This window comes from Hippopotamus amphibius, chromosome 5 (genome assembly GCF_030028045.1).
Source record: "Hippopotamus amphibius kiboko isolate mHipAmp2 chromosome 5, mHipAmp2.hap2, whole genome shotgun sequence".
In the NCBI taxonomy this organism is placed as follows: Eukaryota; Metazoa; Chordata; class Mammalia; order Artiodactyla; family Hippopotamidae; genus Hippopotamus; species Hippopotamus amphibius.
The window spans coordinates 79063814-79091764 of NC_080190.1; the positions used below are offsets into that span (position 1 = coordinate 79063814).

Here is a 27951-nt window from a genome sequence, read left to right on the forward strand (position 1 = left end):
TCTTAGCATGCCAGGGCGAAGACGGCAGTGATTCATCGCCGCTAGATTTGAAAAAACCAAAAATGGTCCCATTGAATCTCACACCCGGCCTCACGTTGAAGTAGCTTTTCTCACCTTTGGGAGTCCTGCGCCCCCCGCTCCTGCTCTTATGGGGGCTGCCTGGGCACTTGTGGCTCAGCCTGCCCTTGGGCCGCCTGCCCAGTTCCCCCAGGGCCCTCCTGCTGGCCACCTGCTCCTTCCTAGTAATTCCTTGGGAGGAGAAATGGCTTGGATGGCTGGGGACAGAGTTGCTGAACTCCCAGAGCCCAGATCAGGACCAGCGTTTGTCAGGGACGAGGGTGCTGGGGGGCAGCGGTCACGCTAGCTCAGGACGTCTCAGCCCCGACACGGTTGACATTTTGAGCTGGGGAGTGTTTGTTGGGGTGGGGTGGGTGCCCTGTGCGCTCTGGGTGTTTAGCAGCTTGCACTGGCTGCTGGGGGTACCGCCGATGTCTACAGGCATTGCTGGGTGTCCCCAGGGGGCAGGGTCGCCCTCCCTTCAGAACCGCTGCCATGGTCAGCATTGACTTTGATTTCTTTTCCTCCCTGCTGTCTTCATGGAGCAGGGCTGCCTCTCTGCACGGTCTGGGGTGGACCCCTCGGAAAGAGTTTCAACTTAATGAACACACTGTCAGCCCCCACTGTGTGCTGGGTCCAGTCCTGGTGCTTTACAGATATTAACTCATCGACCCCTCCTCATGGACCGTCTGTTCCTCCCATTTTACTGATGAAGGCTGAGGCACAGAAAGATCCAGTCGCTTTCCCAAGAGCTAGTGGGTGATATACATACCCAGGGTGGTCTGGGCAGCCAGCAGGTGGGGTGGGGCTCGGGCTTCCCGCGCCCCTTCCTTGTGCTGGCAGTGCCTGTGTCCTGCTGATGGTGGCGGGACATTCCTGGAAGGTGTTCCGGAGCAGATGCGCCCACAGCGATGCTCTTATGGGAGGGTCATTTCTCCATTTTTACCATTTGCTCTGTGAAATGTCTCACGTGTTCTTATCCTCAGGCCTCTGCTAGCCTTGAAGTCCTCAGCCACCTGCTGGCAGGAGCAGACATGCAAACAGGCTGGGGTCCCTTCCATCCATTCTTTCAATGAGTATTACTTGAGCACCTACCATGTGCCAGGCACTCCTTGGTGTTTGGGGTGCAGCAGTGAATAGAACAGAGACAGAATCTCAGCCCCTGGGGAGCTTTCACCCTGGGGCGAGCTGAACTAAACATGATAGGTAGTAAAGGATGTAGTGTGAGAAGGGACCAGGAGAGAGGCGGGTGGCGGGAGGGGTCAGGAACGGGGGAGGGGAAAGTTACAGCGTAGGCGCCTGGGGGAGGTGCGGGTTGAGCAGGTTTGAGCTGAGACCCAGAGCAGGTGAGTCCCTGGCTGACTTTGCTTGGGAGCAGCAGCTTGGGTCCCTGGCTTCAGCGTGACCAGCCTGTTGGGTGCTCTCTATGTTACTTGGTTTCCTTTGCTAAATAAATGAGCCAGTGTTCTTTCCGGGAGTCTGTTGCCTCTGGTCTGTCCAGTGGCGGGGTTTCCTCCATCCTGTGGCAGCGTCGGGTCTTCCATTCTTTCTCTGCACGGAGTCTCGGGTGAGGAGTGTTCTCGTCCTGGTTGATGGGGAATGCACACTCCCAGGCCACCCTCTCCCACCTCGACCGGGGGCCGCTTTAGGTGCTGCAGGTTAATTTGCTGCCTGACTTTGTGGAATGCGCTTGTGGAACAGTCTCATGGCCTGATTTCCGAGCTGATCTCTGCAGGGCCAGGCTGGACCGGTGAGCATCCGTTCCCTGTCCACTGTCAGGCACACCGTTCAATCACGTGGCTAGTTTGCAGAGTGCTTTCCGCACACATCACCGTTTAATGAGAAGTCCCGCTGGCCCCCATGCACCTGCTCCCGCACGCGGTTTCCCCTGGGATGTTGTCTCTGCGAGTTGCTGTGGGTGGTGGGGCTTGTGGGTTTCTCATCTGCAGGAAACTGGAGGTGAGGGGCCCACCAGGTCCCTGGGTTTCAGAGAGGCTGTTCTCGGCAATGGGGTCATGTTGAAGCCCTGCCATCTGTGATATTTGTGGGAATAAAATGGACACGTGACTTCACTGCTCACAGCCCCTTTAGAGAGTGGGGCAGTGGGAAATCGCAGGGCCTCCTGGTTCTCAAGGGACAGCGTCCAGCTGCTTTTCCTAGTAGCCATTGGCATTTGTTGAGGGGTTAGTAGGTGCCTTATTGGGGTGTGGTGTGTGCCGTGACTCCTGTGCGTTTCTGGATGAAAAATCAGACCATGGACGTGGCTGCAGAGAAAAGGTCATGTTAAAGGCCTCCACGTTGGGCGCGCCGTCGAGGTTTCTTCCTCTCTGCTTCAGGGGCTGGTCCAGAAATGGAGCGCTTCTCTTCCTGGAAGGGCGCTGCTCCAGAAAAGGGATGCACTTCACACGAGTCACCCTGCAGGAGCTTAGGAGCCGATGCAAAGTAAAGGCCTGTGTCTTAGCGACGCCCGTAAATTAACACTGACTCTTGTGTGGGGAGATGTGTGTGACTGTCCTGGATGCTGAGCTGGTTGGCCCAGTGTGGGAAGCCTTCAAGTCATCGCCCTGGTCCTTCCTGCCTCAGGAACTTTCCCATTGACCTAGATCATGAGCTCTTGCTCTGTGACCTTCAAGGTCTGTCGCCTTCCTCCCTTCCTTCCTCCCACTCCCACCCCCCCAATTCCTCTGTGCAGTAAGTGATGCACCTGTTTTCCTTCCTGTCACTTTTGATGATCACTGATGTCCCCCTGTGTCTGAGATATACCCTTTATCATCAAACCTAAGATGCCATTATTCGTAAAACCATCATTTTATGTACCACTAGGAAAGAAAAAATACTGTCCATTGAACTGTGACGCAGTGGTTTCTTATCAGTTAACGTTTTTATTTTCTACTTATTTAAAGAGCTCGTTTAAACTTAATTAGACATCGATTTTTCCATTTGTCACTCTTGTGCATAGATAAAAAGGAAAATATATGCGAAATGCATTGGGTAGGGTTTTTCCTTAAAATTTTTCATTGTCTGCTTTTTGCCTCTGCCTTTTGTCTCAGTGTCTGCTTTTTGTTAGTGCCTGTTCTCCTGAGACAAAGTCTTCCGTCCTCTGTGCCACCAAGCTCTTTGGTGGAGGCAGCATTTGCCAAGAGCCCTGGGTTCCGAGTTCTCACCATTGCCTGGTGGGCTTGTGACTGGCATCTGAAGTGGGGGAGGGTGCGGGGGAGGGGCAGTCTTGTAGTACTGAGCCCTTAACCTGTGGGAACTGATGTATCTCCGGGTGGAGAGTGTCAGAACGGGGTTGAGCTGTAGGACACTCAGCTGGTGTCTAAGCGCCAACTGGTTGTGTAGGGGAAACCCCTGCCCCCGCCCCTGCCAACACGCACACTGGAAATTGGGAGTAGAAACCTTTCACTGACCGCATTACAAAGCCTTAAATTTGCTTTTTTTTTTTTAAAGAACTTTTATTGAGATACAGTTAACATACAATAAACTGCATATATTTAGAGTGTACTATTTGGTATCCCAATCTCCCAGTTCATTCCCCCCCCATCCTCCCCACTTGGGTGGGATTAATTTGCTAGAGTGGCTCACAGAACTCAGGAAACCAGTTTATTTACTAGTTTACTGAATTGTTACAAAGGATACAAATTAGTAGTCAGATGGAGAGACACACAGCTGCGTGAGGTCGGTAGGAGCAAAGGAGCTTCTGCTTCTTGTGGTGCTTGGGGCTCAGCATGATGGCACCTGGACTTGTTCTGGTTCCTCAACCCGAAAGCTCTCTGAACCTATCCTTTCGGGTTCTTACGGAGGCCTCGCTCCATAGGCGTGATTGATCAAGTTATTGGCCATTGGCGATTGAGTCAATCTCCAGCCCCTCTCCTCCCAGGAAATCAGGGGGTGGGACTGAAAGTTGCACCCCTCTGTTTACGGTTGGTTCCCCTGGCAACCAGCCCCCATCCACAGGTGCTTCCAAAAGCCACCCCATTGACATAAACCCAGCAGTGGTGGAAAGGGGCTTGTGAATAACAAGACACCCATTTTACCTTTGTGGCTCAGAGGACAAGAGACCAAGCAGAACAAAGGATGCTCCCGTGGCTCTTACTGCTCGGGAAATTCTGAGGGTTTTGGGAGCTGTGAGTCAGAAACAGGGACGAAGACCAAGTGTATATGAGAAATATATATTCAGTCATCTGAATAGCCAAATATATATTTCTCATAAATCGCAATATCATAGTCAGTAAAAACGTACACCAGCCTTTATCTCTTCTGAAATTTAGGAATATCCAGCGATGATTCTTTTAAAAGGATACTTCAGAGGTTGCCTGAGATCCTGAATTGTCACCTGTGTCACCAGGAAAATCTTCTTACATTTGGTACCATTTCTTCTCTAAGGATTACCTTAATTCTTTGGAAATTGCTACTTCTTGTGAGCCTTTTGATGTTGGTGGAGTAGCAATTTAGGTAGTTTGTGAGATCATGTACATTTGACCACACTGCTCAGTGGCCCAGAGACCCTGATGCTCAGCAGGTTTTGTGTGGATGTTTTATTACGTTGCTGACCCCTTCTCATGGGACAGGCACCCGGAGGGCAGAACACACGCCTGTATGTTCACACGTCACAGCCTGCTGTCATACAAGATCCATTCGAGCTGTGGATGATTTGGGGAACCATGATGGGAGACTTTTAATAAATATATATTATTCCTTTTTGTTTCCCCAGCAGGATATTATTGTGAAAGCCTCATATTTTATATTGTATTTGTAAATGAGAAATTTTTGACAAATATACGTTGCTGCGTGTTTTTTGTAAGGTATAAATTCCTGGTGCTGCAAATTTATATCAGTGCTGTCGCCAAGACGCCTGAAGTACTTTGGAACCACTGCTCATCCATCTCTCCTCCCGGCCTGCCTGGCCTGCGTCCTGCACTCATACTGCCCTGTCCCATGGACCCTGAGGTTCTTAACTTGCCCCACCGGTCACGTGGTAGCAGGGTTGGGCTGGACTGTTGAGGTTCCCCAAACTGCCCAAGATTCGGCTCTGCAGAAAGTCGGCTGCAGCTGTCCTGGTCTCAGAACTGCAGTCCTGAATCACCATCAGGTTACACATGGCAGGTTTCTCTCTTCAGCCTGGAAGGTGCTGATTACGGGGGCTGGTGATCACTCCTTAACCTTTGTATTGCACAGTGCCGATGTCAGGAGCCAGTGCGAGCTGTTCTCAGGTGGCCTGAGGCTGGGGGGCAGCAAAGGGGCACAGCTTGGCTGTCCAGGCCTTATGGACGGGCCCTCCCTGTGCAGGGGGCTGCGGAGGCTTGTCCTCCTCTGTGCTTGGTGACTCATGAGGCCCCACGCCAGTCTGCATCAAGGAGATGAGACTTGGGTCTCTTTTGTTCTCAAAAGAAAAGGAACGTAGGTAACGTATCTCGTCCCTGGGGGTGAATCCGACTTGACATGTAAGTGTTTGTACTTAAGGTATAGTTTTCAGCTTAAAGAGTTTTTCTCCATCACCAGTGGAGAGTGCGTGGTGGCATCTCACCCCAGAGAGGTTTCCTGATTCCTGATGACCTAACGCTCCTTCCTGATGCACCACTGGTGTTTGAAAGCCAAGCTGTCTGGTCCTGGGAGAGTTTAGCTGAGATTTCTACAGGGACGGGGAGGCTGCTTGTGGGGTGACTCTGATGCCCCAGGCCCCCCATGTGCCAGGTCGGGTGGGTGGCTCTGCCCACTCAGCCGGGTGTCAGTGGGTGGCCGGGCAGCTCAGCAGACCCGCTCCTGGCTCTGATGGTGGGTCTGCCAGGAAGAGCCCAGGGCGATGCTGCCAGCAAGCCAGGTGGGTGGCTGGCTCAGGTGACAAGGCTGAAGGGGCCCCCAGGATGCATTGCCCAGGGGCCACCGACTGGGTTTGAATTCTGGTTTCTCTGGTTGGCTCTGTAAACTCAGGCAAGTTACTCAACCCCTCTGTGCCTCAGTTTCCTCATGTAGCCATCTCCTCACATTGTTTGGTGGGAAATAAATCAGAGCAGGGCCTGGTACCCACGTCGTAAGTGTGGATGTAGAGTCTCCTGGCATCAGGGCGGGAGGGGCTGGTGCCCCTGGCTGGCTGGGCTGTCCTCTGGTTGGCATCACGAGCCCTGGGGTATCTGTGCCCACTGAGCCAGCCCCCCTCTGCCGTGTTTAAGCCAAGAGCCTCCTTTCCCAGGAAGCACCTCTGCCTCCGTGGACCTCGCCTGGTGCCTTCACCCTGGAAGGAGGGTGAGGACCTCTAGTGAGGAAACCGAGCGCCAGAGAGGGTGGCTGAGCGCCAAGTGGACCCCGGGTCTGCTGGGGGGACAGGCAGGAAACTGCAGGCCAGACCCTCCCCCCACCTCCCCACCCAGGACATTGTTTCCCAGTTTTACCCCTTAGTCTCTTGTCTTTGAAAATTATTCCGGGATATGGTTTTTAACTACGTGGCTGAATAATTAATTTTTAAAAACTCTAATTGGCAGTCATTTTTTTCTATATCTTGAGCTGTTATTATCTGAATACAGCATGTTATTTGAAAACTTTCCCACAAGGTTTTAATTAGTAAATGTTCTTTTGGTTTCATTAGTTCAGTTTCTGACTTGCTTTTGAGATGTAGGTGAGTGACAAGTGCAAGACAAATTAATAATTGTGGCGACACAGCAAAGCACCCCTGTGAGGGCTGAGGACTAGTTCTGTCAATTAGAATAGTGTTCACGTGGGTTCTCTGATGCCTCTAATTAAGATAACTTAGAGCTAGATTGCAGATTAATAGCTGCACTGTGTGATGATTCCAAGAAGAGTAATCCCCGTGATAACCTGGACCCTTGGTTAGGCTAATCCAAGGAGCCTGGCTATGACATCAGACCCGGATTCAAATCTCACTGTTGCTGCCTGTTACCCTTCGTGTCTTTGTCTGTGAGGAGGGGGTTGATGGAAGCTGGTGATTTGGTGTGGACAATGCTGGTGCAGTTTAATGAGGGCTCCTCCTGTTTTCACTGGCGTGTGTGCTCGCTGTTCTTTCCCACAGATGCTTCAGGGGCGACTCCAGGCTCCTCTGATGGGCAGGGGCCTTGCTGGGAGCACACACCCAGGTGGAGGGTAACTTCGTGGTGCACATCGGTGACTAGGGTGTAAATCAGGGCAGAACCCCGAAGAAGGAAGCCCGCTGTGGTCTGTCTCCTTCTCTTGGGCCTGCAGAATCGCCATGGACCTGGCAAGCTCCATGTTTCTGTTCGCGTTGAAGCTGTGGTGCTGAGTGGGGCCAGAAGTGTCCCATTTGGGTTACTGTTTAAGATAGATACTGTAATTGGCCAAAGTGCAGTGTACATTCCCAGGGGCCCCGAGAGCAAAGCAGACCTAATGGATGAATGGGTGTGATGGAGCGAGCTGATGGGATGGTAATTTCATGGGTGTCTGGCTTCAAGTCCTGCCTTTCCAGTTCACAGATGTTCTGGCGTTCTGGCCGTCTCCTCCCGAGGCCTCAGAGCCACGGAGCGCCCTGCTGCATGCTCCTCCCCCTTAGAGCTAAGCTGGGGGACAGTCTGGCTCTGGTACCTTCTGTATTTTCTGCGTTACTTATTTATTCCAGGAAGGGAGTGTTGGAGCTGTGAGAAGGAGAGTGCTCGTTTCAGGTCTGCGCACATAGAAATAGCGGACAAAGCCTAGAAACCTAGCCATCGCCCCAGCTGACCGTCAGGAAGCCATATGCACAGATCGTACACCTGTAAGTGCTAATTAGGGACCCAGGATGATAGAGCTGGGAGCCAGGCTAAGAGATGACTGAAGGTCGCCTGCAGCCCTCTGATAGTTGCAGCACGTTGAAATGTTTCAAGGTTTAGAATCCCATTTTAAGACACTGGTTTTTCCTTGAGAAAAGCTGTCTTGGCTGTTAAATGGTACCCAGAGAGCGTGTGGTTTCTTCTGCATGTTTACTTGGTGTCTCTGGAGTGATTGGGAGCAGCTATAACTGCATGTTCATGAAGATCCCTGTGGCATCTCAGCCGTTCCCCTGGGTGGGGGGCCCTACTGGCCTGTCCTCTGATCTGTGTGTAAGCAGAGGGGAAGCAGTGCCTGAGACAAACAAGGAGAGGAGCCGGAGCCGTGGGTGGGCCTGAGCTCTGCTCCACCAGCCCTCAGATGTTGGGCCAGGTGCGCATGGGGTAAGAGGGTCTGGGTCTCCAGGATCCTGCTGGTCCAGCAGAGAGGAGGGCTCGCAACCCCCCATTGTCCCTGGTCCCTCACCAGGTGCTATTCTTGACACCCAGGACTCCACAGCCTGCTGCACACCGGCATCCACGAGACTGCTCAGCTCCTCCCCTTCCGGCCCCCCTTACCCACAGAGACTCATCAGCAGGCGTGGTGCGCCTGCCCCAGGGAGGCCACGGGGAAGGAGGCAAACGAGGCTCTGGGAACGTGCGTTCTGGGAGGGGCTAGGGTTGGGGGCCACCAAGGCAGCATCGGATAGCTCTACATGGAGCTCCACGGGGGCTCATAGAATCATCACAAAGGACCAAGGAGGGCACGTCTGGGGGAGAACTGAGGACTAGAAGGATCCAGCCATGAAGATGTGGTGGAAGACTGTCCAGGCATGGAGAACATCACGTGCAAAGGTCCTGGGGCCAGAATGAACTTGGTGTGCTTGGACAATCTAAAGCAAAGAGGTCAGCGAATGGAAGCGTGGTGGGCAAGGGCCACACAGGGTCAGAGGGTGCTCGGGGCATGGTATGCATTTAGGAATTTATTTGTGGGTGTCATGTTCCCTGGGTGTGGCCTGGCACCCAGCACACCACTGGTTCTCCAGTTGGTGTTCCGCAAATATTGGTGAGTGAGATGAGGCTTAGACTGGTGGGGTCCTGGTGATGAGAAGGGCTGCGAGCCTGGGCCCAGCAGAGACGTCCTGGCCCTGCTGTCCCTCTCCCCTGGGCATTGCTTCTGCTGGGTGACCCAGCCTGGCGTTAGCAAGTCATTGCACCACTTTCACGTCGAGTCTCCCACCCGTGACAGCTGTGGTCTCGCAGGAGTGCTCAGGGTAGGGAGTTGCTGTCATTTCTGGGTGCGGGTCTGGCTTTTCAGCACTTGCAGTGTGAACGCGAACTTGGAGGCGACCACGGCATCCACCTTTCCCTCTAGAGACAGTGCGTCGCTGCTGCAGCTGAACGAGCCTGCCTGGCTGTATCTGTAAGTTAAGCTGTTAAATTATCGCCCCTTAATCGGTGCTGGTGCCGCTTCACCTCGTCTGAGAAGGAGAGGGTGGGGGCTGTGCAGGGACGCAGGGGACAGGAGAGAGGTCGCAGGCGATAGGACTGTAAATTGTATTTAAGCAGCCTAGTCCCTTCTGGCTGTATTTAGGAGTTTTTCATTATTAGCTCTCCTTCCACCAGTTCATCACTGTAAAACGCTTCTGCATTTAGACGGTGATCTCTAGACAGACACCTGGTTACAGTGGTTGCTGGGCAGCCTGGCCTGCCTGTGTGGGAGCACACCACTAGACTGGCGATTAGGCACCCGATGTTCTTGTATTCATTACATTCCTGAGTTTTTGGAGCTACCCCTGACTTGTCATTTTAATGCTCTCTGCCTTGGATGAGCGCTTGTAAAAATTGTTGATATATTGTACTACTGACTGGCGGTATAGAGGGTGGGAGGGGTTGGGCATTGCACAGACAGGATGGAGGTGGATTTATGTTTGTGAAATGTTGGGGCACCTCTAGGTGACCCTTGGAGCCCGTGGGTGGGCACACAGTGTGTCCACACTTCAGGCAGTGCCCCTGACGTCATTTGCTGAAGGGAGCAGGCTCTTCAGTAGCATCTGGTGGAACACCTCAAGCCACCTGTGAAGGGTTTGAAGCCACCCTCCCAGGTGATGGGAGGAACGCAGGTGCTGCCAGAAGTGTGCCGAGTGACCCGCAGTATTTGTCCACCTTCGTGGATTGTAGAGAACCCGTGATAGGATTTATTCCAGGACTTGGTGTTCTGAGGACACGAGAGAGGGCGCCGAGAAAATTATGTCCTCAATTGTTCGGAGAGTTTGGAAGCTCAGAATCACATGAGCCAATGGCATCTGGAGTCGTTGGAGCAAGACTTTAGTGAGCGTGGGTAATGGTGATTAGGGATACAGCCCATCACTGCCTCGCGCTCTGAAGTGGTTAGTTCAGTGGGGCTCCTAGTTATTCTCCCAGCCCACTGGGGGTGGGGGAAGTGCATAAGTCGAGGGGAGAGGGGAGGGCAGCACAGGAGGCACAGGAGGGGAGGACATCCTGCAGCAAGACAGCTCACCCTTTGGACATCAGGCTTTTCTCTCTCTTGCATGGGGGGGGGTGGGTTTCTTATCAGCTGAGAAGGAGACGAGCTGTAAAATGAGCGGGTTTCTTTGTGTGCTCAGGGGATTTATTTTCCTTCTCACCCCTTGTGCCTCCTCCTTTGTTTCCCCCCTGCACAGGACAGAACTTTTGCAGCGAGGAGGGTTCAGCTGCAGCCTGGCTCTCCGGGCGGGATCTCTTGGAGCGGTTCATCACTTGTCGTTAATAAAGGCTGCTCAGGGCACAGCCCTGTCTCCCCAGCCCTGTGTGCCTGCCCTGCTGTGGTGCCTGCGGGACACTGAGTGCGCCCTGGGGAGGGGGCAGGGCGGGTCTGAGTGGTGAATTGGAGCCTGGTGCCCTGGATCCTGTCTCAGCCCTCCTTCCTGCGGTGTCCTCGCACAGGTGCCTTTCTCCGAGGCACCTGTCAGCTCGTCTGCGAGGTGGAGACAGGAACAGGGCCTACTCCACGGGGCTGTTACAAGGATTAGATGAGGTGTGGCCCCTCAGGCACTTACTAACCCTGGGCCCATCAGTAGAAAGTGTTCTGTACATGGTGTGTGGCGTGTGTGTGTGCGCGCGCACGCATGCACATCCTAACTCAGCTGCTGAAAGTCATTTTATGTCTGCAACTATAGACATGTACACTGTGCACACATGTGTACAGACATGCTTGTACACACACGCAAACACGTGCATGCATCTTTCCTTCTTCCTAGCCAAAAAAAGGTGTATGTGGCACACTTCATTAGAAATGCGAAGTTGTTTTGTGGGGGTCGGCACATTTTCTTCCATCCCAGGGAGCAACGTGTTTCACCTGGGAAGGTGCCGGCAGAGGTGGAGGTGGGCGTCCTGGCTGGTTCCCGGCTTCTTGCTCTTCTTTCATGTGGCAGGCGCTGGGCAGGCACCAGACCCAGCACACACTGCCCAGGGGAGCAGGGACCCGCCGGTTAGGGCGTACTTAGTGTTCATATCTTAAGAGCTGTCTCATCTGATGACCAGTCCTAATTACTGAATTTCACACGTGACGTATCTGCAGGCTGAGGACCTTGCCTGTTGCTTGCACTCACATTGCTGCATTAAAATGAAATCTCCAGGACTGCAGTAGCCTCAGACTGGCTGCTGTCACCTTCTCTCTTCTCACCCTCGCCCTTCTCCCCTGGGTCTTCGTTGGTTCCTTGCAGTTTATGTCTTTCATCCTCTTTACCGCTGCGCCCCCCCCCACCGCCAGCCCAGGTGCTGCCCCCTCCCCCAACTCAAACTGTAGACCAGTGGTTTTCAGTCTGACCACGTGTTCGGAACACCTGGAGAGATTTTGAAAATACAGATGCCTAGAACCTACCCCAGACCAACTAAATCAGGACGTCGGGCTCTTGAGCTGAAGTGTGTTTTTAAAAACCCATGGAGTCCAGGGACTTCCCTGGTGGTCCAGTGGTTAAGACTTCTTGCTTTCACTGCAGGGGGCACAGGTTCGATCCCTGGTCTGGGAGCTAAGATCCCACATGCCGTGTGGCATGGCCAAAAAAGACCAAAAAACAAAAAAACTTCATGGAGTCTTCACGTATATATTTGGTCTATTGTGTAGGCTTCGAGCTTGAGTCTGGTCTTTCTTTTGGAAAACTTGGGTACTTGCTTTTATATTCAGGATTGAATATTTATGGGAGTATAATGAAGTACCTGTTGGATTACTGAATGGTGCTCTTGTCATAAGCAGTTATTCAGGAAGCTTCGAGAAGCTTGCTGTTTACAGTAAAAGTAACGAACAACAGATATGAAAATGACAGTTTGGAGCTTAAAGAAAATACAGCTTTCTTATGGACTGAATGAATATCAGGAGTGGCCTGAGGTGTTTGGCGGTGGAGTGATCTTGGGTTTTATTTTCCTATCTTATTTTAATCTGGGGTTGGTTTGTTTTCGTTGCTGTTTTGAGGGGGAAGTGTGCCCCGTGTGTGAGGGTCAGTGGCCGAGTGCATGTAATTCTCAAGGAAAACTCTGGGTCAAGTACCAACGGGTTGGAAGCATCGGGAATTTTTCCATGATTAGAGGACACTGACCGTCAGTGTCCCACGAGCCACTCGGGAGAAATGAACAAAGCCGTGCCTTCCAGTCTGACCCCGCACAGCGCCCCGTCCGCTCCCCTCACAGCCCTGCACGCACCCATTTCAGTGAAGGTAGAGGCCGTCCAGCAGGGTCCCCTCGCCCAGCAGCAAGACCCTTGCTGGAGAAGGATCCGGTGGTGCAGGCTGGGATGTGGGGGCGGGTGTGTGTGGAGCACCCGTGCTTCCGAGGTGCCTGACGTCCCTGGACTTGGGCTGATTCCTCTGCTGGAGGATAATAAACCGCACAGAGTTGAAGAATGCCGGAAGTAGGTTTTCCAGGGGGACGTTGAAGTTTAGTGTCTGTTTTATTTACTTCTGTACAACTCTGTGTGTGTAACAAACACATCTGTAGAGACAATTGAGGCGTACGTGATTATTTTCTTCAAAAGATCTGGTCTGTGTTCCTGTGTATAAAGAGAGGCTGGTGAGCTGTTTCAGATGAAACTTTAAGAGCGAATCACCCTGGGTCTGGGTTTCTTAGGTCCAGACGGTGTTAGTTCAGCTGGAAGGTTGTCAGTGAAAGCCCGGGGTTTCTGTGAACCAGAATTGTAAACTGTTGGTAAATAGGGACGGCGGGTCGTGAATTGCTGCTGGGAGCCGAGCCTGGGTGGGAGGGCTCTGGGGCACGTGTGCCGGGCCCGCACCTCAGTTCTCATAGCTGTGTTTCCCTTGCCTGTGCGGAAGCTGGACGCATCGGCCTTCACCAGTCTGGGGATGTTTCTGTGCACAGAATCAGTACCCTCTCCCTAGGGTGCTGATGGAGATTCATTTTTCAGATTCCCGGTGTGCCATCTATTAAACTCTTGTCTCAGCCCCAAATCCTCGTAGACCCTGCTCTGTGCCACGGGAGCCAGGACTCTGCACGGCACGTTCGTGCCCTGCCAGGAGCGGTGGTCCCGGGGCCCGCAGGGCGGGAGGTGGAGAAGGGGCTTGGTCCCGCCTCTCGGCTCCCTGCTCCCGGAGCAGCCCCCACGGGCACGTCTCCACCTCAGCTGCCACGGAGAACCCGGTGTGCCCTTTTGCCAGCACGGACGGAAACAGCCTCATTGCTCCCGCCCATGCGAGAGACCCCAGCGCCAGCTGAGCAGACCCCCTTCTCAAGGGCAGCCTCAGGCTCCCTGATTCCGCTTCTTCCCTTGGTTCCTTCCGGCCCAGGGGCGGTGCCTGCTTCTTGCACGTGCTCCCTGCCTGATACCCTAGAGTTTTCTTCGCGTGCTTTCAGTTACCTAGTTAACAACTCGATACCTAGTTAACGGTTTATGGTAAATCCTCTGTTTAAAAGCTTGTCTGTTGTCTGAATTCTAGAAATTGGATCCCGACTGACGCATCTGACTTTCTTCTCAACATTCTTCAGTAAGCAGAACTATTTCCCAAATGTATTATACTTAATTAGATTACAGCCTACCTTACATTCCTTGGATTTTTTTACTTCTATTCCTCTGTGAGATTTGAGACACCGTCTGTTCTTATCAGCTACATCTGTAAGTCACCGTCAGCTAGAGTGAGCTATTTCCTGGAAAGTCCGCCCCAGGTGGTACATGTCATTCATTCTGTTGGTTCTTTTTGGCTTTATGTTCCGAGGGTGACATTTTACAACCTTATCTCCAAATTTCTGTCCAAATGATGCAACAGCTCTGAAATTTCCTTCCACTTCTAGATGATGGCTGTTGTGTACTTAAGCTACATATACTTCTAAACAGATTTGAGGCACTTTATGTGAAAAAGCATATTATGTGTAAACATAGACTCATTAAAACAAGCATTTAGAAATCTAGGACCGGCTTTGTGGTAGGGGTGTAGAGTCCGGCTGGGATGGACCGTGCTCCCGGTGGAGGCAGGGGAGCTGAGCGGGAACCGTGGTCAGTACGGCGGTAGCGGTGGACTGACCATTGCTGCTGCAGGATTTGCAGGCCACTGTGCTTTGCAAGCCATATAGCACATGGAGCCTAAAGAAAACAAGTTTTTCAGAGTCTACCGAAATCTGCCCTCAGTGGTGGCTATTACAGAGGTGGGTTTGAACCCAAAATAACAAAACAGGAAGCAGCATTCATACTAGGTGTAAGCCATACTGCCAATAAAGGAAAATAAAGAGATACTCATTGACGAATTATGGTTTTAAATCACCCGGACAAGGGAGGATCTCTTTACATAGCAGCCAAAGTCAGCGAAGCTTAAGATTTACTAGAAGGTCAGGCAAAAAAATGAAGTGTGTGATGAATTTGAAGTTCTTATTCATTTATGTATAGGAGTACCAGCTTTTTATAATAAAATGCCTCAAAGCCAGAAATTTGAAAAATGATTTAGCACAAGCTAAGTCAAAAGCCTTGGTATAAATTTGTTTAAATTTCAGGATATTAAATCGGATTATAGAATATATGTAGATTAATACTCAATAATTATGGGCAAATGCATACCAAAACCAAAAAAATCTAGGGCCATATGATGGCGGGGAGGGGTAACGTGGGGAGAAGAAGAAGAAAAGAAGAGAATGGAGGATGAAGGGTGAAGGGGAACCGACACTGAGTGTCTTCCCCAGGCAGGTAGGTCCTGGGGGTGTTCCCATCTGTGTTGAGTCCAGCCCTCAGTGTAACCCTCGGGGTAAGATCATGGTCCCACTGACAGAGCAGGAGCCCCAGCCCCAGAGAGGGCTCCGGTACATGTGCTTCTCAGTGTGTCTGCACACAGGAGACCAGGGGAGGTTCTTCCGTGGAACGCAAACTTGTATCTTGGCAGCCGAAGTAGACGGGAACCATGGTTACAGAGCTCTCATTTTCTAATAAAATGAAGCATTTCTCGTGAAACATCAACATTTTCTTAGCTCTCATGCTTGATAAGAATCTCGTAGACTTTAAAGATCATTGAACATCCTAATGGGTAGTGTCTGTTGGGGAAAAATTACCAAACACCAGATGCAGAGATGCCGGCGTGGCTATTTATTTAAGTCAGCACCTGAAGCCGAGGCTGGAGCACCGGTCATCGTCGTGTGAAGGCAGGAGACAGTGGAGAGAAGACAGTGCCTCTGTCTGGGGCCAGGCCCGCAGCTCTGACCTGGTCAAGGACGACACGGGCCGCGTCCCTCAGCCTGTGTGTCGCCTCACTCCTCACAGGCAGCAAAGCGTGTTGCCAAGAGGGCAGGCTTTTGAGAAATGGGCCTGAATCCGCCCTGTACCATTTACTGGTCGTGTGAGGTGCTTCCTCTCTCTCACCTGAGCTTCTCCACTTATTAAACGGGGGCAATCGTAGCATTGCTGTTCTTTGGATTGAAATACACGTGTTTTCCCGAAACATCCGGAGAGCTTATGCTTAGCGGAATATATATGGTAGAACTGAAAACCATCAGAAGAGGGATTGAGAGTCGGAGCCAGACAGTCTGGGGAAGGGAGATACGGAGGGGTGGGCGGGGCCACCCTGAGTGTGGTTAGGGGCCGGCACGCGTCATTCCCCCTTCATGGACGGGGGACGGGCTGAGGCGTGCAGGACCTGCCCTGCGTCAGGTGTGCTTGTAGGCCCTCTTTGTGGTGGCGAGGAGGAAATAAAGGGACGCAGGCGGGGCTCTCGGGCTTGAGCCCCTCGCAGAGCCCACGGTCGCTGGGTTTTCACAGCGACCCTCTGCTCAGGCTCTCCGGCTTCTGCATTGCTGCGCCGTCTCTGGTCGCAGGGGTTGGGCAGAGCCTGGCTCTTTCTCAGGTGTCCAGCTGCAGGAGGTGGCCCAGGGGTCTGTGGCCATCCTTCCTGCACTGGGTGGACTTCAGCATGACCCCTCGTGCTCCCCTCACGGTGAGCATGGCTGGTGCCCCACGTGCTCTTTAAAGTAGTGTGTGTGTGTGTGTGTGTGTACACACTCATTTAGTCCTTATAAGAGGCGGTGCTGTCACCCCCCGGTTGTGGCTGAAGCCCTGCCAGGTAGAGAGGGGTTGATGGGCAGCTTCGGTGCTCACGTGGACGGGGTGGGGTTGGAGCCGGCGCCCCCCACCCCCGCCGGCCCCGGACCGACCGTCTCTGTTGTGCTCTCCCTTCCGCGAGGCCTGGCGCCCACTCCGGGCAGCCACCAGCCGGGGAGAGCTCTGGGGGGAAGTGGCCTGCAGGACACAGAGACCCCGGTGCCTGTCGTGCAGAGGGTGCCCGGCCCTGTCCCCGCAGCCCCCTCCCATGTGCTGTGCACGCCTGCTTCCCTATCCACTAGCCTTCTGGAGGCTTCCTTGCCCAGTGGCCAAGGGAGGTTGACCCCGGGCTGGTGTGGCCCCGCCCTGAGAGGCCCAGCAGCCACTCTTCCCTCTCCTGGAGCTCAGCTGCCGGGCCCTGAGCCGTCCAGGCTGCCCCGCTTGAGAAGGGAGCCTGGGAGCTGCCTGGGGGCAGGAGGGCCCACCCTCCCCAGAGGATGGAGCCGAGAGAGGCCCTGCCCGGGCCAGCTGCCCACCCCTGGAGGACAGGGCAGCCCCAGGGGCCTGAGAGGCAGGAAGCCACGGCTGTTTAAGACACTGCTTTCCTGCAGGAGTGTCGCGGGCACGTGCCGTGCGGAGTGAGGGCTCTGCTCAGCCGTGTCAGCAGGTATTTGCTGTAGTGACTCTTCTCACTGAGCCATGCCAGCTCTTGCCTGCCCTGCTGTCCATGTTAAGAGCTATACACCAAACTGCATTTGTGGCATCTTCTCATTCTAGGACCTGCCACTGTAGGCTGAGCCCCTGTAGAAAATTTTCCCCTTTAAGAAGATTTTAATTACTGAACCGAACATATTAACAATGTACTTCTGTGTGACGGTTATGACTAAAGAACTCCTTATCAATGCAGATCAGTCATTTGCTTAAGTGATTTCAGTGTGGGATTTGTTAACATGTGGATCTTGTGGGAGAGAAGCAGGAGGGACAGGTGAGTGAGGAGCCAGTGGCTGCTTATTGCTGAGGGTGGAGGATGGCCGCCGCCCCGCCCCGCCCCACCCCGCCCCTCCGTCCTTTCCCTCCCTCCCTCCTCCTCTTTAGTGTTTCTGCATTTGGGCTTCATCTTTTTTTTTTTTTTCTTTTTTTAAATAATTTTTTTTACTTATTTAATTTGTTTATTGGCTGCTTTGGGTCTTTTTTTTTAATAAATTTATTTAGTTAGTTACTGTCTGTGTTGGGTCTTTGTTGCTGCACACGGGCTTTCTCTAGTTGCAGCGAGCGGGGGCTACTCTTCATTTTGTGGTGTGCGGGCTCCTCATTGTGGGGGCTTCTCCTGTTGTGGAGCATGGGCTCTAGGCGTGTGGGCCTCAGTAGTTGTGGCACACGGGCTCTAGAGCACAGGCTTAATAGCTGTGGCGCACAGGCTTAGTTGCTCCGCGGCATGTGGTATCTTCCCAGGGCAGGGATCGAACCCATGTCCCCTGCATTGGCGGTGGACTCTTAACCACAGTGCCACCTAGGAAGTCCTGCTTTGGGTCTCCTAGTTGCGGCAAGCAGGGGCTACTCTTCATTGTGGTGTACGGCCTCTTCATTGTGGTGGCTTCTGTTGTTGTGGAGCACAGGCTCTAGGCACATGGGCTTCACTAATTGCAGCACATGGGCTCAATAGTTGTGGCACGTGGCTTAGTGGCTCCACGGCATGTGGAGTCTTCCCGGAGCAGGGCTCAAACCTGGGTCCCCTGCATTGGCAGGCAGACTCTTAACCACGGCGCCACCTAGGAAGTCCTGGGCTTCATCTTATTTGAAATTTTTTTTATCCATTAAGCAAAGTCCCTCTTAATTCCCAATTAATTCCATTTTTCCAGCCTCCCCCTGTAATCCTTAGCAGCCTGGGGGCACCGGGTTAGGAACTGCTGTCCATGTTGAATCTCTTTAATATCCTTCGTTTATTTCTTCTCAAACAGAATTGGTGTGGTCTGAAGTGTGTACAGTCACAGAATCAAAGAGACTTGAAACCTCGAAGGCATCTTTTCTTTTTGGGTCTAATTCACGCAGAGGTCCTCCAATTCAGGGAAGACTTCCCTTCAGCAACAGATGGTAAACAGATTCTGCAGGATGAGTAATTCCTTCTTTTCTGTCTGAATGGTTTGTTTAGAAGCAAACAAAATGATTCCCTCTTCCCATTAAATTTGTTGTGAGAACATCAGGATTATACTAAGTTACTGTCCAAAGCTGCTGCTGGGAAGGGGCGGGAGGAAAGGAACCAAACACGAAAGGGCTGGTCTGGCATTTCATAGCTCAGACCCAGGATCACAGAGACCTTACACACCAGACTCTTAATTTAATGAACCATTAATCTAGATTGCTAAAACACTCTGTTCTTTGCTCAGGAGACACAGTTTTTATCATATTGAGATTATCAGTTTTCAGTGAAGCAAGTAGATTTCTTTACCTTTTTTCATTTTCTTTTAAAAATTATTTGAACATTTTTTAAATGGTGGTAAAACATACATAACATGAAATATTCCACCTTAACTATTTTTAAGTGTGCAGTTCGGTGCCATTAAGTAGATTCACATTATTGCTGCAACCATCACCACCATCCTCTTGTAAAACTGAAACTCTGTCCCCATTAAACACTAATTCCCCTCCACACCCTGGCCCCTGGCAACTACCACTATACTTTCTGTTTCTATGAATTTGACTATTAAAGGGACGTCCCATGAGTGGAATCATAGAATATTTGTCCTTTTGTGATTGGTTTACTTCATTTAGCATAACGTCTTCAAGGTTTATGCATGATGTGGCATGGGTTAGAATTTCCTTTTTTTAAAAAATATTTATTTGGTTGCACCGGGTCATAGTTGCGGCAGACGGGCTCCTTAGTTGCGGCATGTGAACTGTTAGTTGCAGCATGCATGTGGGATTTACTTCCCTGATCAGGGATCAAACCCAGGTCGCCTCCATTGGGAGCTCGGAGTCTTATCCACTGTACCACCAGGGAAGTCCCTAGAATTTCCTTTTTAAAGCTGAATAGTACTCCATTGTATGTATCCATTCATCCATCGATGGACATTTGGGTTAATTCCACCTTCCGGCTATTGTGAATATTGCGATTTCTTATATTTTAACATGAAAATGAACATCATAATTTAATCTATGGCTGAGATCAGAAGACTTTAAAGTATCTTTCAATAGTGGAGAGTTATGGTAACATATACCAAATATACATTGTATCATTAATATTTACCTGGCTTGGCGATTTAGGGCAACTTTTACATTTCTGAGTCTTTAGGTTTGGCATCAATAAAATCGATAATAATACTGCACTTAGGTTTCAGGGATCAAAAATGAGTTAATATGTTTGTGTATCTTGTAAAAAGGACTAAATGATTCTTAGTAGTTAATACCAGAATAAATTCTTATTTTTCTTGTTTGCATTCTGGTGAGCAGACGTTTATAGTACATATTTGGAATAACTTCATTCTTCCAGAAACTTCAAATGCTCACTCTTTGTAGCATGGACTTTAATTGCATGGGGTAATTCGTGGGAGTGGGAGGTTCAGAGGCATATCTAGATACTACGTAGGTTCTCTGGAGTCAGTGTGCCCCCGCAGAATCCCTGTCTTGCTGGGAAGGGCTTTCCTTCTTCCCCGTCACTCAGTCTGTCTGCTCTTACCTGGTGTGGGGTCCCTGCTGTGGGACACGTCTCTTTAGATTTTGCGTGCATGAACTGTGTAGCTTGTGGGCTTGCTGTGTCCATTTCCAGGATGTACTTACTGAGTGCTGACTGAGTCAGGGATGCCTGAGATGCGGCAGGAGGAACGGCTCGGGAGTGGTGGGGAGGGGGTTTCTCTCCAGGATGGGGTGGAGTTCTACCTGAGGTGGCGTCTAGACCCAGGCATTCAGCGAATCCGCCCGCCTCGCCCCAGCTGTTCCCAGCCATGCAGCATCATCTACTCAGGGAAGGAGAGGAGAGTCTGAGCTCTCGCAGCAACCATCCTCTGACCACACGCTTCCGGAGCCCTGTATCCACCGGTGCTCTTTGATGCTGGCGATTCCACAGCGCACAGGCGGCCACCGTGTGCTCCGGGGAGGGCTGCCCCCGCTCCACTCACCCATTTCCTCATCCCTGTCGGCAGGCACCCAGGGCGGCTGCCATCCTCGGGAACTAGCCCCGCGAACCCAGAGCCGGGTGCGGAGTGCGTGGCTGGGGCCGGCAGGTTGGGGCTGCTGTCCTTGCGAATCTCAGGCAGGGCAGTTAAGAGCCTAGTACGTTCATTGCTGCGAGTTTCTCAAACTCATTAACACCCCACTGTGTTTCTGGAACCTCCCATCGCTTTGCCTGGGAGAACTTTCCTCTGCTGTCCGAGCTCTGATGTCCAGGAGGTACCGGCTGGAAGTGGGCTGGGGGGCACCGTGGCTGCGGTCACCCAGGCTTAGCAGAGGGTGCACGGAGTGATATTCTGGCCTTTGTTCCTGGAAGGAGACTTTTTCTTCCCCACATTGTGATGGCTGCCAGGCAGGATCCCCCCAGTCGTGTCCTGGAGTCACCCCCCCCACCCAGTCAGGCCCTGCAGATGGCTTTGTGCATCCAGGCTTGAGGGCCCGGCCCTCCCCTTGGGCCTGGCGCCTGCAGGAACGCAGTCTGGTTCCCTCTGTTCTCAGCTTCTGTCCCTTCTAGGGTCTGAGGCGTCCGACTCCCAGAAGCTGCTGTACCTGTGACGTCGCTGACCCTGCACAGTGGCTACTTGGCATCTACCTCCTCCTCAGCCCCCACCAAGCCCTCAGCTCCTCGAGGGCGAGGCCCGGGGTTTGTCTGTTGGTGCACCCCAGCTGCCCGAACGGTCCTGGAGAGGAGCAGGGGTTCAGTATCTTGTTTGTTTAGTGAATGATTTAAAACTGAAGGCTCGAGTCCTGGAGGTAGTTTTAATTTGCTGCAATTCTAGGCCCCTTGCCCCATCACTCTGTGCCTCAGGTTTCTGAATTATAAGGGGTAGCTAGTATATCTGAAATAGTTCCACAGGACGCGGGGGAAGCTTCCTGGTTCTGTACTTACTGTGTGCCTCCTGCTGTGCACAGTGGGGGGCCACCCAGCATTTCTTTTCACCATTAATAGTCCTGTGAGGCGTAGGTATTACTGACCTGATTCTGCAAATGCGCAGGTACAGATGCAGAATAACTTCCTCAAGGTCACACGCTCTTTAAGTCACAGAAGTGTGATTAAAATGCAGGGCCGCCTCACTCCACAGCCTGTGTGTGTTATATATATGTGTACATAGATGCATGTATCTGCACATTCAGGAAGCGTTTTGGGGGAATGTATATATATTTACACACCAACTCATACACACACATACTGCTGGTGTATGATGCATTTAGGAAATGTGGAGGGAGAAATATACATATCTAGACACATGTATGTGTATACACACACACATATATAGTCAATGTACCTACATATATGTGTGTATATACATATATGTGTATGTGTGTGGATGTATATATGCAAGCGTGTCTGTATGCATGTATATGTAATCCACACCCCCCCCCTTCCTAAACGTGTCACACACCAGGGGTGCCTCATTGTAATTCTGGCTTTGGCAGTAAATGTTAAATAAACATCTTCCCCCCACCCCCACCCATGCTTTCCTCCCTTGGAGGGGCTGGGACCCTTGGGCCTTGTGGTCCGCTCTGTCAGGGCTCTCTGGGGCTGGCCGCTCTCACACACGCCTCCCCACTCCCGAGTACATCAGGTGCCAGCGTGTGTTTGTTGAACTGAAATTCTTAAGCCTGCAGAATATAGTCCCATTTTGTCAAGACAGATACAAACAACATGCCTTTTTTAGACTACTTAAAGGATTCTTGACAGGATCCTAATGGTGTTCTAACAAGTTTTCAAGTCCTGGTCAGCCAAGCTCAGGACCAGGAATAAATGTTTAATAAACAAGGTAAGGGTGATGGAAGGAAAACAAGGGTCATAAGTGGAACTGTGGGTTCTGTAAATCTGTGGTGGGTTATCGTTCCTGCTCTTTTCTGTGTGCTGATTCCTGTTCCTCCTGAGAATTCTCCTCGCTTCCTGCATGAAACTCTGTCATGTGGGTCCCTTTCCTGGTCCTCTGGAGCGGGGTGGCCTGGGGCCGAGGATGCAGGTGCGTAGCAGAGATTTAGGGGACACTTCCTTATCTCCTTTTCTGCCCCTCTGCCAAACAGAAGTGCGAGGAGTGGATGGGGTGAGATGCCAACTCCTAAGATGAGCTCTCCCTGGTGGTTCCAGGTGCTTGTTTGGTTGACAAGGCACAGTTCAGCCTTCCTGTGAGCCGTCTGCATCGTGTAAAAATGTGAACACAGACGCTCTGTCGAGGAGCTCATTTTAGGTGCTCGTACGTTTTAAGGGCTTATAAGGCTCAAAACTTTCTTGTTCTCTTAGAAGAATCTCTCTTTCTCCTGAAAAACAAGCTCAACTCTTCCTTTTAAAGTCAGGAAAGGGGAGTCGAGCTGAAGCCCCTTGGGGGCAGGTGTGTCTTGTTTACTGTCGAGTTTCCGGAGCCTGACTGCTCTCCCACTCACTGGGCACCCTCGACCATTGGCAGGAGGTCGGATGTTCCATGCTGTAAATGCAGGAGCAGAGCATCGTGAAAAGAGCGTCTGCTTGAGGCAGTAACTGCAGCTTCATGATAAATGTGGTAATTTTGGTCTTATGCGTGAGGTTGTGTCTCTCTGCAATTATAAGCCCAAATGGATGATTTCCTGTTTTAGAATTCCCAGTTTATTTTCTGAAAGAGCTTGCAGATGTGGTTCTGTAGGGAAAGTTTATACCTTAATCGTTCCCAATTTGGGGTCTTTGAAGTATTAGTATTTGCAGAAGCCAGGTGGAAGTTGTTTGTTGATCTAACATAAGGCCGCATGGGCTTTGTGACAACTGCCTCTGTGTCTGGTTGGAATGACATGTACTTAGTGTGATAACTCAGGACAGCTTGTGACTCCCCCCCCCCCCAAGAGAGACAGAGCAAATTAAGTCACTCCCAGTTTCTTCTCTAAGCATGGATGGAAGCAGATTCCACAGGGGAAATAACAAGGAGAGCCTTGGGTGGTGGAGACGTTGAAAACATTCCAGCTGCTGTGACCGTGGAAGTCCAAGGGACTCTTTCTTTGGTGGGGTGGGGAGGGGGCGGGCCACAGGAGGAACATGGACAAGGTGTCATCTGAGGACTGCCTCTGGGGCTAGGAGAAGTGACATTTTGCTTTGATGGGTCTCACTGAGCCTGAGACCAGCGTCTGTTGGTCTTCCTGAGACTGTTTAGAACATAGCGCTTTACACTAGGGATTCTTATAATCCTAGTCATTTGCTTTGCAGAATTTATAACAGCCTCAGCTTCCTCCTGGGTGAGGCTGTCTAGAAAAACAGTTGCTTGAAAGAGCTATTTACAGAGGTAGAGAAAGTTGTGGCCCTTTCTGCTTTAATAATCTTTCCTTAGATTTCACGGAGGCCAAAATCCCCTTAATAGATTTTAATAACATTTGTGGAATCTCAATTTGCCCAGCAGAGACCTTTAGTGTGGCTTTTACTCTCTCCACTGTGGTTTATTTTGTATCCATGAGCGACCGCTGCTTTTGTGCAAAGGTGACTATTTTTATTCAGCAAGAATTGGCGCAGGGGTGAGCGTGGAGGTGCTTTCCTGCAGCTGCCATCTTTTCTCTGGGACAAATGTCCATGGACACGAACATGTTTGCATCCTCAGCCTTGGGATTGGGAAGAAATGCCAGTCAGCTCTCCTGCTCTATTTGGGGCAGGTGTCGGTGGGCTACAGGGCTGCCTGCCTCAGGCTCTTGGAGGATGCGTTTCTGCTTCCAGGAAAGAGCTTCCTGCAGGATTTTGTGTGTGGCTCTAAGGAATGGAGTTGGTGGCTTTTCAAACATGTAATTATCATGTCGGCCCTGTTGCAGTTAACCCTGATTTTGGCCTCAATTCTGGAACAAGTCAGCCGAGGTGGAAGAACCCCTTATTAGGTAATGGGCTGTGTATCCCTCCCCTTCCCCTAGTCATTTACTCGGTGAGTAATGACCTGACCTTCCCGAAGTGATTTCCTCCTGCAGCAGAATTCCCTGCTCAGGGTGGAGTGCTTACCCCCAAAAGGCGCAGATTTGGCATCATTACCTAATTGATTCAGCCAGTGCTCACTGGGCAGGCGCTGTGCTGGGCACGCGCCCTGCCCCTGCGCAGTAACTACCAGCCTTTTCCCTCTAACTCCCGAGCATCCTTAAGCTCCTTGTGTTCTCTCAGGATGTAGGATGTTGGACCTGCCAGGGCTCTGGGGCTGGGAGGTGCTACAGGAGGTGGGGGGGTGGGGGGGCTCTCTCCCCCAGTGTCTCCCCCACTCCTTTCTCCAAAGCGTCGTGGAACCACTATCTAAAAAGGCTGAAATCCTATCTTCTGGGGGATTTGGGCATAGCCAGCCGGGGAATCCTTTCCTCTCATAGTGAAATAGGTTATCAGAAGCAGCTGGTGGGCCTCAGAGAGCGTGGCTGTCACTGTAGCCTGATCAGTGGGCATTCAGCCTCCCTGGCTCTCTAGTATCGGAAATGGGAAGCTTTAAAACCCCTGCCTAGTTGGATGCCTTGAGTCATAAAATAAATGTGATGTGCTGAGTGGGGGCGGGAGGAGGGAAACAGGTGGCTGGAGCTGCATGGTGCTGGCTACCCATGGAGGCTGTCCTTTCTTAATAGGCTTCAGGAATCCTGGAGTGCGTAATTCACCACCCATGTCCCCCGTAATTCACCACCCATGTCCCGCGCCATTGCTCAAAATGTAAATGAACTTCGCGTAGCTGGGAGGAAGGGGCTGCGTGCCTGTTCTTTCTCTGGGTCCCAGGAGGTACTGGCGAGTGTGCTGTGAGCAGCGATCGGCCTGCGATTCCGGGTCTTTGCTGCTCACTGAGCTGAAGCAGGGGCAGAGGGCAGCCGCTGTAATGGCACGTGGGGCCTTGCCAGGCTGAGTCACAGCTGACTTAGGGAAATGCCACCCAGGACGCCTCCGGCCCCCCGTTCTAATTGGAGGTCTGCGACTGCACGCTCAGAAGATGAATCAGAGTCGGGGAAAGTGTGCAGGAGAGACGCACTAGGAGTGAGGTGTGGGAGGACCGCAGAACGGTGCTGGGTTAGATCCTCACCTCTGTCCTGCTGGGCCTTTCTCCACCAGAGAGGTGTCCTGATGCCAGAGGCCGGGGGGAGAAGGGGGGCCTCTGGGTGGGCAGATCCCTCCTGTTGGCGTCACCGGATTCTGCACCCTGACTGGCACAGGTTGCGGTGGGCACCGACGTCTTTGCACTTTCTCAACCCAGGCATGGTGGTGGGTGGGGCAAGCGAGGGCTGGCTGGCGGGCGGCAGGAACCCTCTACCATCTACCCCTTCCAGAGCGTGACGTGTTCCCAGTCCAGATCCACTGAATCGGAACCTCCATGAGAGGCAGGAAGCCTGGAACTCAGACAAGGTCCCGAGGGTTATTGAAGAGCAGTCCCCACTGGACGCCACCGCTCCGTGGGCTCAAACTGGCCTTCGATGTTGTCTAGTCAGGACCAGACCCTGAGCTCTAGGGCCCCCTGGGGTTCTCCTCACGCCGTGTCTCATTGATTCTAAAATGCACATTTTCCCCCTCACATTTTAACATCTCTGAAATCAGGTTGCATCTCGTGATGGATGGTGTTTCACGGTTTCGTGGATGGCATTTTTCCTCCTGAGTGTTAGGTGAAGTTAACCGCCCTGCAGTTGATGGGTCTTGGATTTGATGACCTGCGTGGCTTTTGCCTGAGCTCTGGTGGGGATGTATTCTCTCTGATCCCCCTCATTCTTGTGGTGGTCAGCGTGGATGAAGGGTGGCAGGTACGCAGAGAGCAGTGTACAAAAGTGCGGGCTTCTGTGGGTGTCGCTGCCGTGTGGCTGTACAGGACACTGACCTGTATTTAGATCTGCTTTGGGATTAGGGTCCTGTGGGCTCATAAGGATGATTTACACATTGGGGTGCAGACACCAGACTTGTTCAGGATAGACAACTAGTAGGTGACAGAGACCTAGCTCCGTCTGACATCAGATCCAGGCCCTGTCACCTGTCATCACGCACACTTTATCTTTCCAGCCTCTCCCACTCACCTTTATTCTCAGCCCTGTCGGTGCCTCAAGGGCTGTCATAGTGGATGCAGTAAAGATGATTCATTTCTTTAGGTCAGTCTTCGAACCTGACTTCTCAGAGGCAGCTCTTGTGCAGTAGCTGCATATTAACCACGTGCCAACTCCGTGCCAGCTCCGGCTGCTGCTCAGAGCCGTGCATGCGTGGTGACCAGGCAGCGTCCTCTGTCTCCTGGACTCTTGAGTGATAGCAGTGTCCTGGGTTCTCCCCGTGCATGAACCACGTATCTCTGGGCAGCATGTGAGGTTGGCCGTGCCTGGGGAGGAGGGGCACCAGCTGGAGATGACAGCGTGGTGCCTGCTTCCGGGAGCGGGAGCATCCTTTGGGCCTGGGTGGGTCCCTGGACACCTGAGGCTCTGCGTCCCTGCCGAAACCATTGGTCATTTGGCCACTGCCTTGGAAACCCAGCCACCCTGGAGGTGCTTCAGTGCTTTTGTTTTGTGTTCGGCTTTAGTGCCTGGTCATTGCACTTGACATCAAAGGCTTTTGGGGTTTGAGGTGGGACAGGATGATGTTTTAGTAACAGGAATGTGTGACTAGTGAGCATCTCCTGTGTGCTGGGCGTTCATGAGAGGGCATTTGCTGATACTCCTGTTGCTGGTTTCTTCTGTCCTCAGTCCTCATTTAACAGTCACTCTTGCCAAGCACTGTGCCAAGTCCTCGGTCAGCTGGTGTCTTGAGAGAGTCCTGGGGTGATTCACCGTCACAGGTGTCCCAGTCTGGGTGCTGGCATGTGAGTTCATCCTGATTCTGTGCACCATCTCATTTAATCCCTATAACAATGTCTTGAAGAGGCAGTATTTTCAGTAATAAAGCAGAGTATTTTCAGTAATAAAACAGTCTCGAGGTGCGTGGTGGGCATGTCACAGCAGTGCAGGCATTACCATGACGGGCAGGCAGTCTGAGCCCTGAGCCCAGTGCTCAGGGCTGAACCAAAGGAAGCTGGTTCCAGAAACTCGATTGCAGAGCCGGGAAGGCAGGCTGCCCGGTGTTCCTCCAGAAGATGGCATCCCGTCAGCAGGATGGATGCTCTGGGAATGTAAGATCTCAGACACGCAGGGAGGTGACTTGCGGGTGGAGGTGAGGCGTGGCCGTGGCTCAGATGCTGACTGATGAGTGCAGGTAGTTACTCTCCTGGTCAGGGGACGGCTGCACTGATGGATGGACAGGGACTCGAGTGAGGAAATGTGAGTCGTGGTTTCTTCTCACAGACTCTGTGTGTGTGGGTGGGTGGGTGGTTTAAGCTGTTGATTAAAGAAAAGAGAATAACGGTAACGGAGCTCCTTAAACTTCCAAATAGGTTTCCAGTGATTAAAAGTGGTTTACATATTTCTGCTGGAGCAGGAATTTTGGAGGGTGGTTTACGTGAATTATTAAAATAAAAAATCTTCCTAGAAATTGTTCATTAGACTTGAGACTTAAGATTCAGAATCAGAGTTTGAGGA

At 51.9% G+C, this 27951-nt stretch overlaps 1 protein-coding gene across 2 annotated transcripts in view; it reads left to right on the plus strand.

Annotated features, from left to right (window-relative positions):
• The window catches only part of GALNT2 (polypeptide N-acetylgalactosaminyltransferase 2), a 176674-nt gene that overhangs the window by 6302 nt on the left and 142421 nt on the right, over nucleotides 1-27951 (plus strand). The window contains exon 1 of one of the 2 annotated variants that reach the window (XM_057734933.1): nucleotides 18288-18420. The exons of the other annotated variant lie outside the window; for it this stretch is intronic. Within the exon in view, the coding sequence (XP_057590916.1) occupies nucleotides 18418-18420 (3 nt within the window). The 5' untranslated portion in view covers nucleotides 18288-18417. Of the gene's footprint in view, nucleotides 1-18287; nucleotides 18421-27951 lie in introns of those variants that run through there. 2 annotated transcript variants of the gene reach the window in all.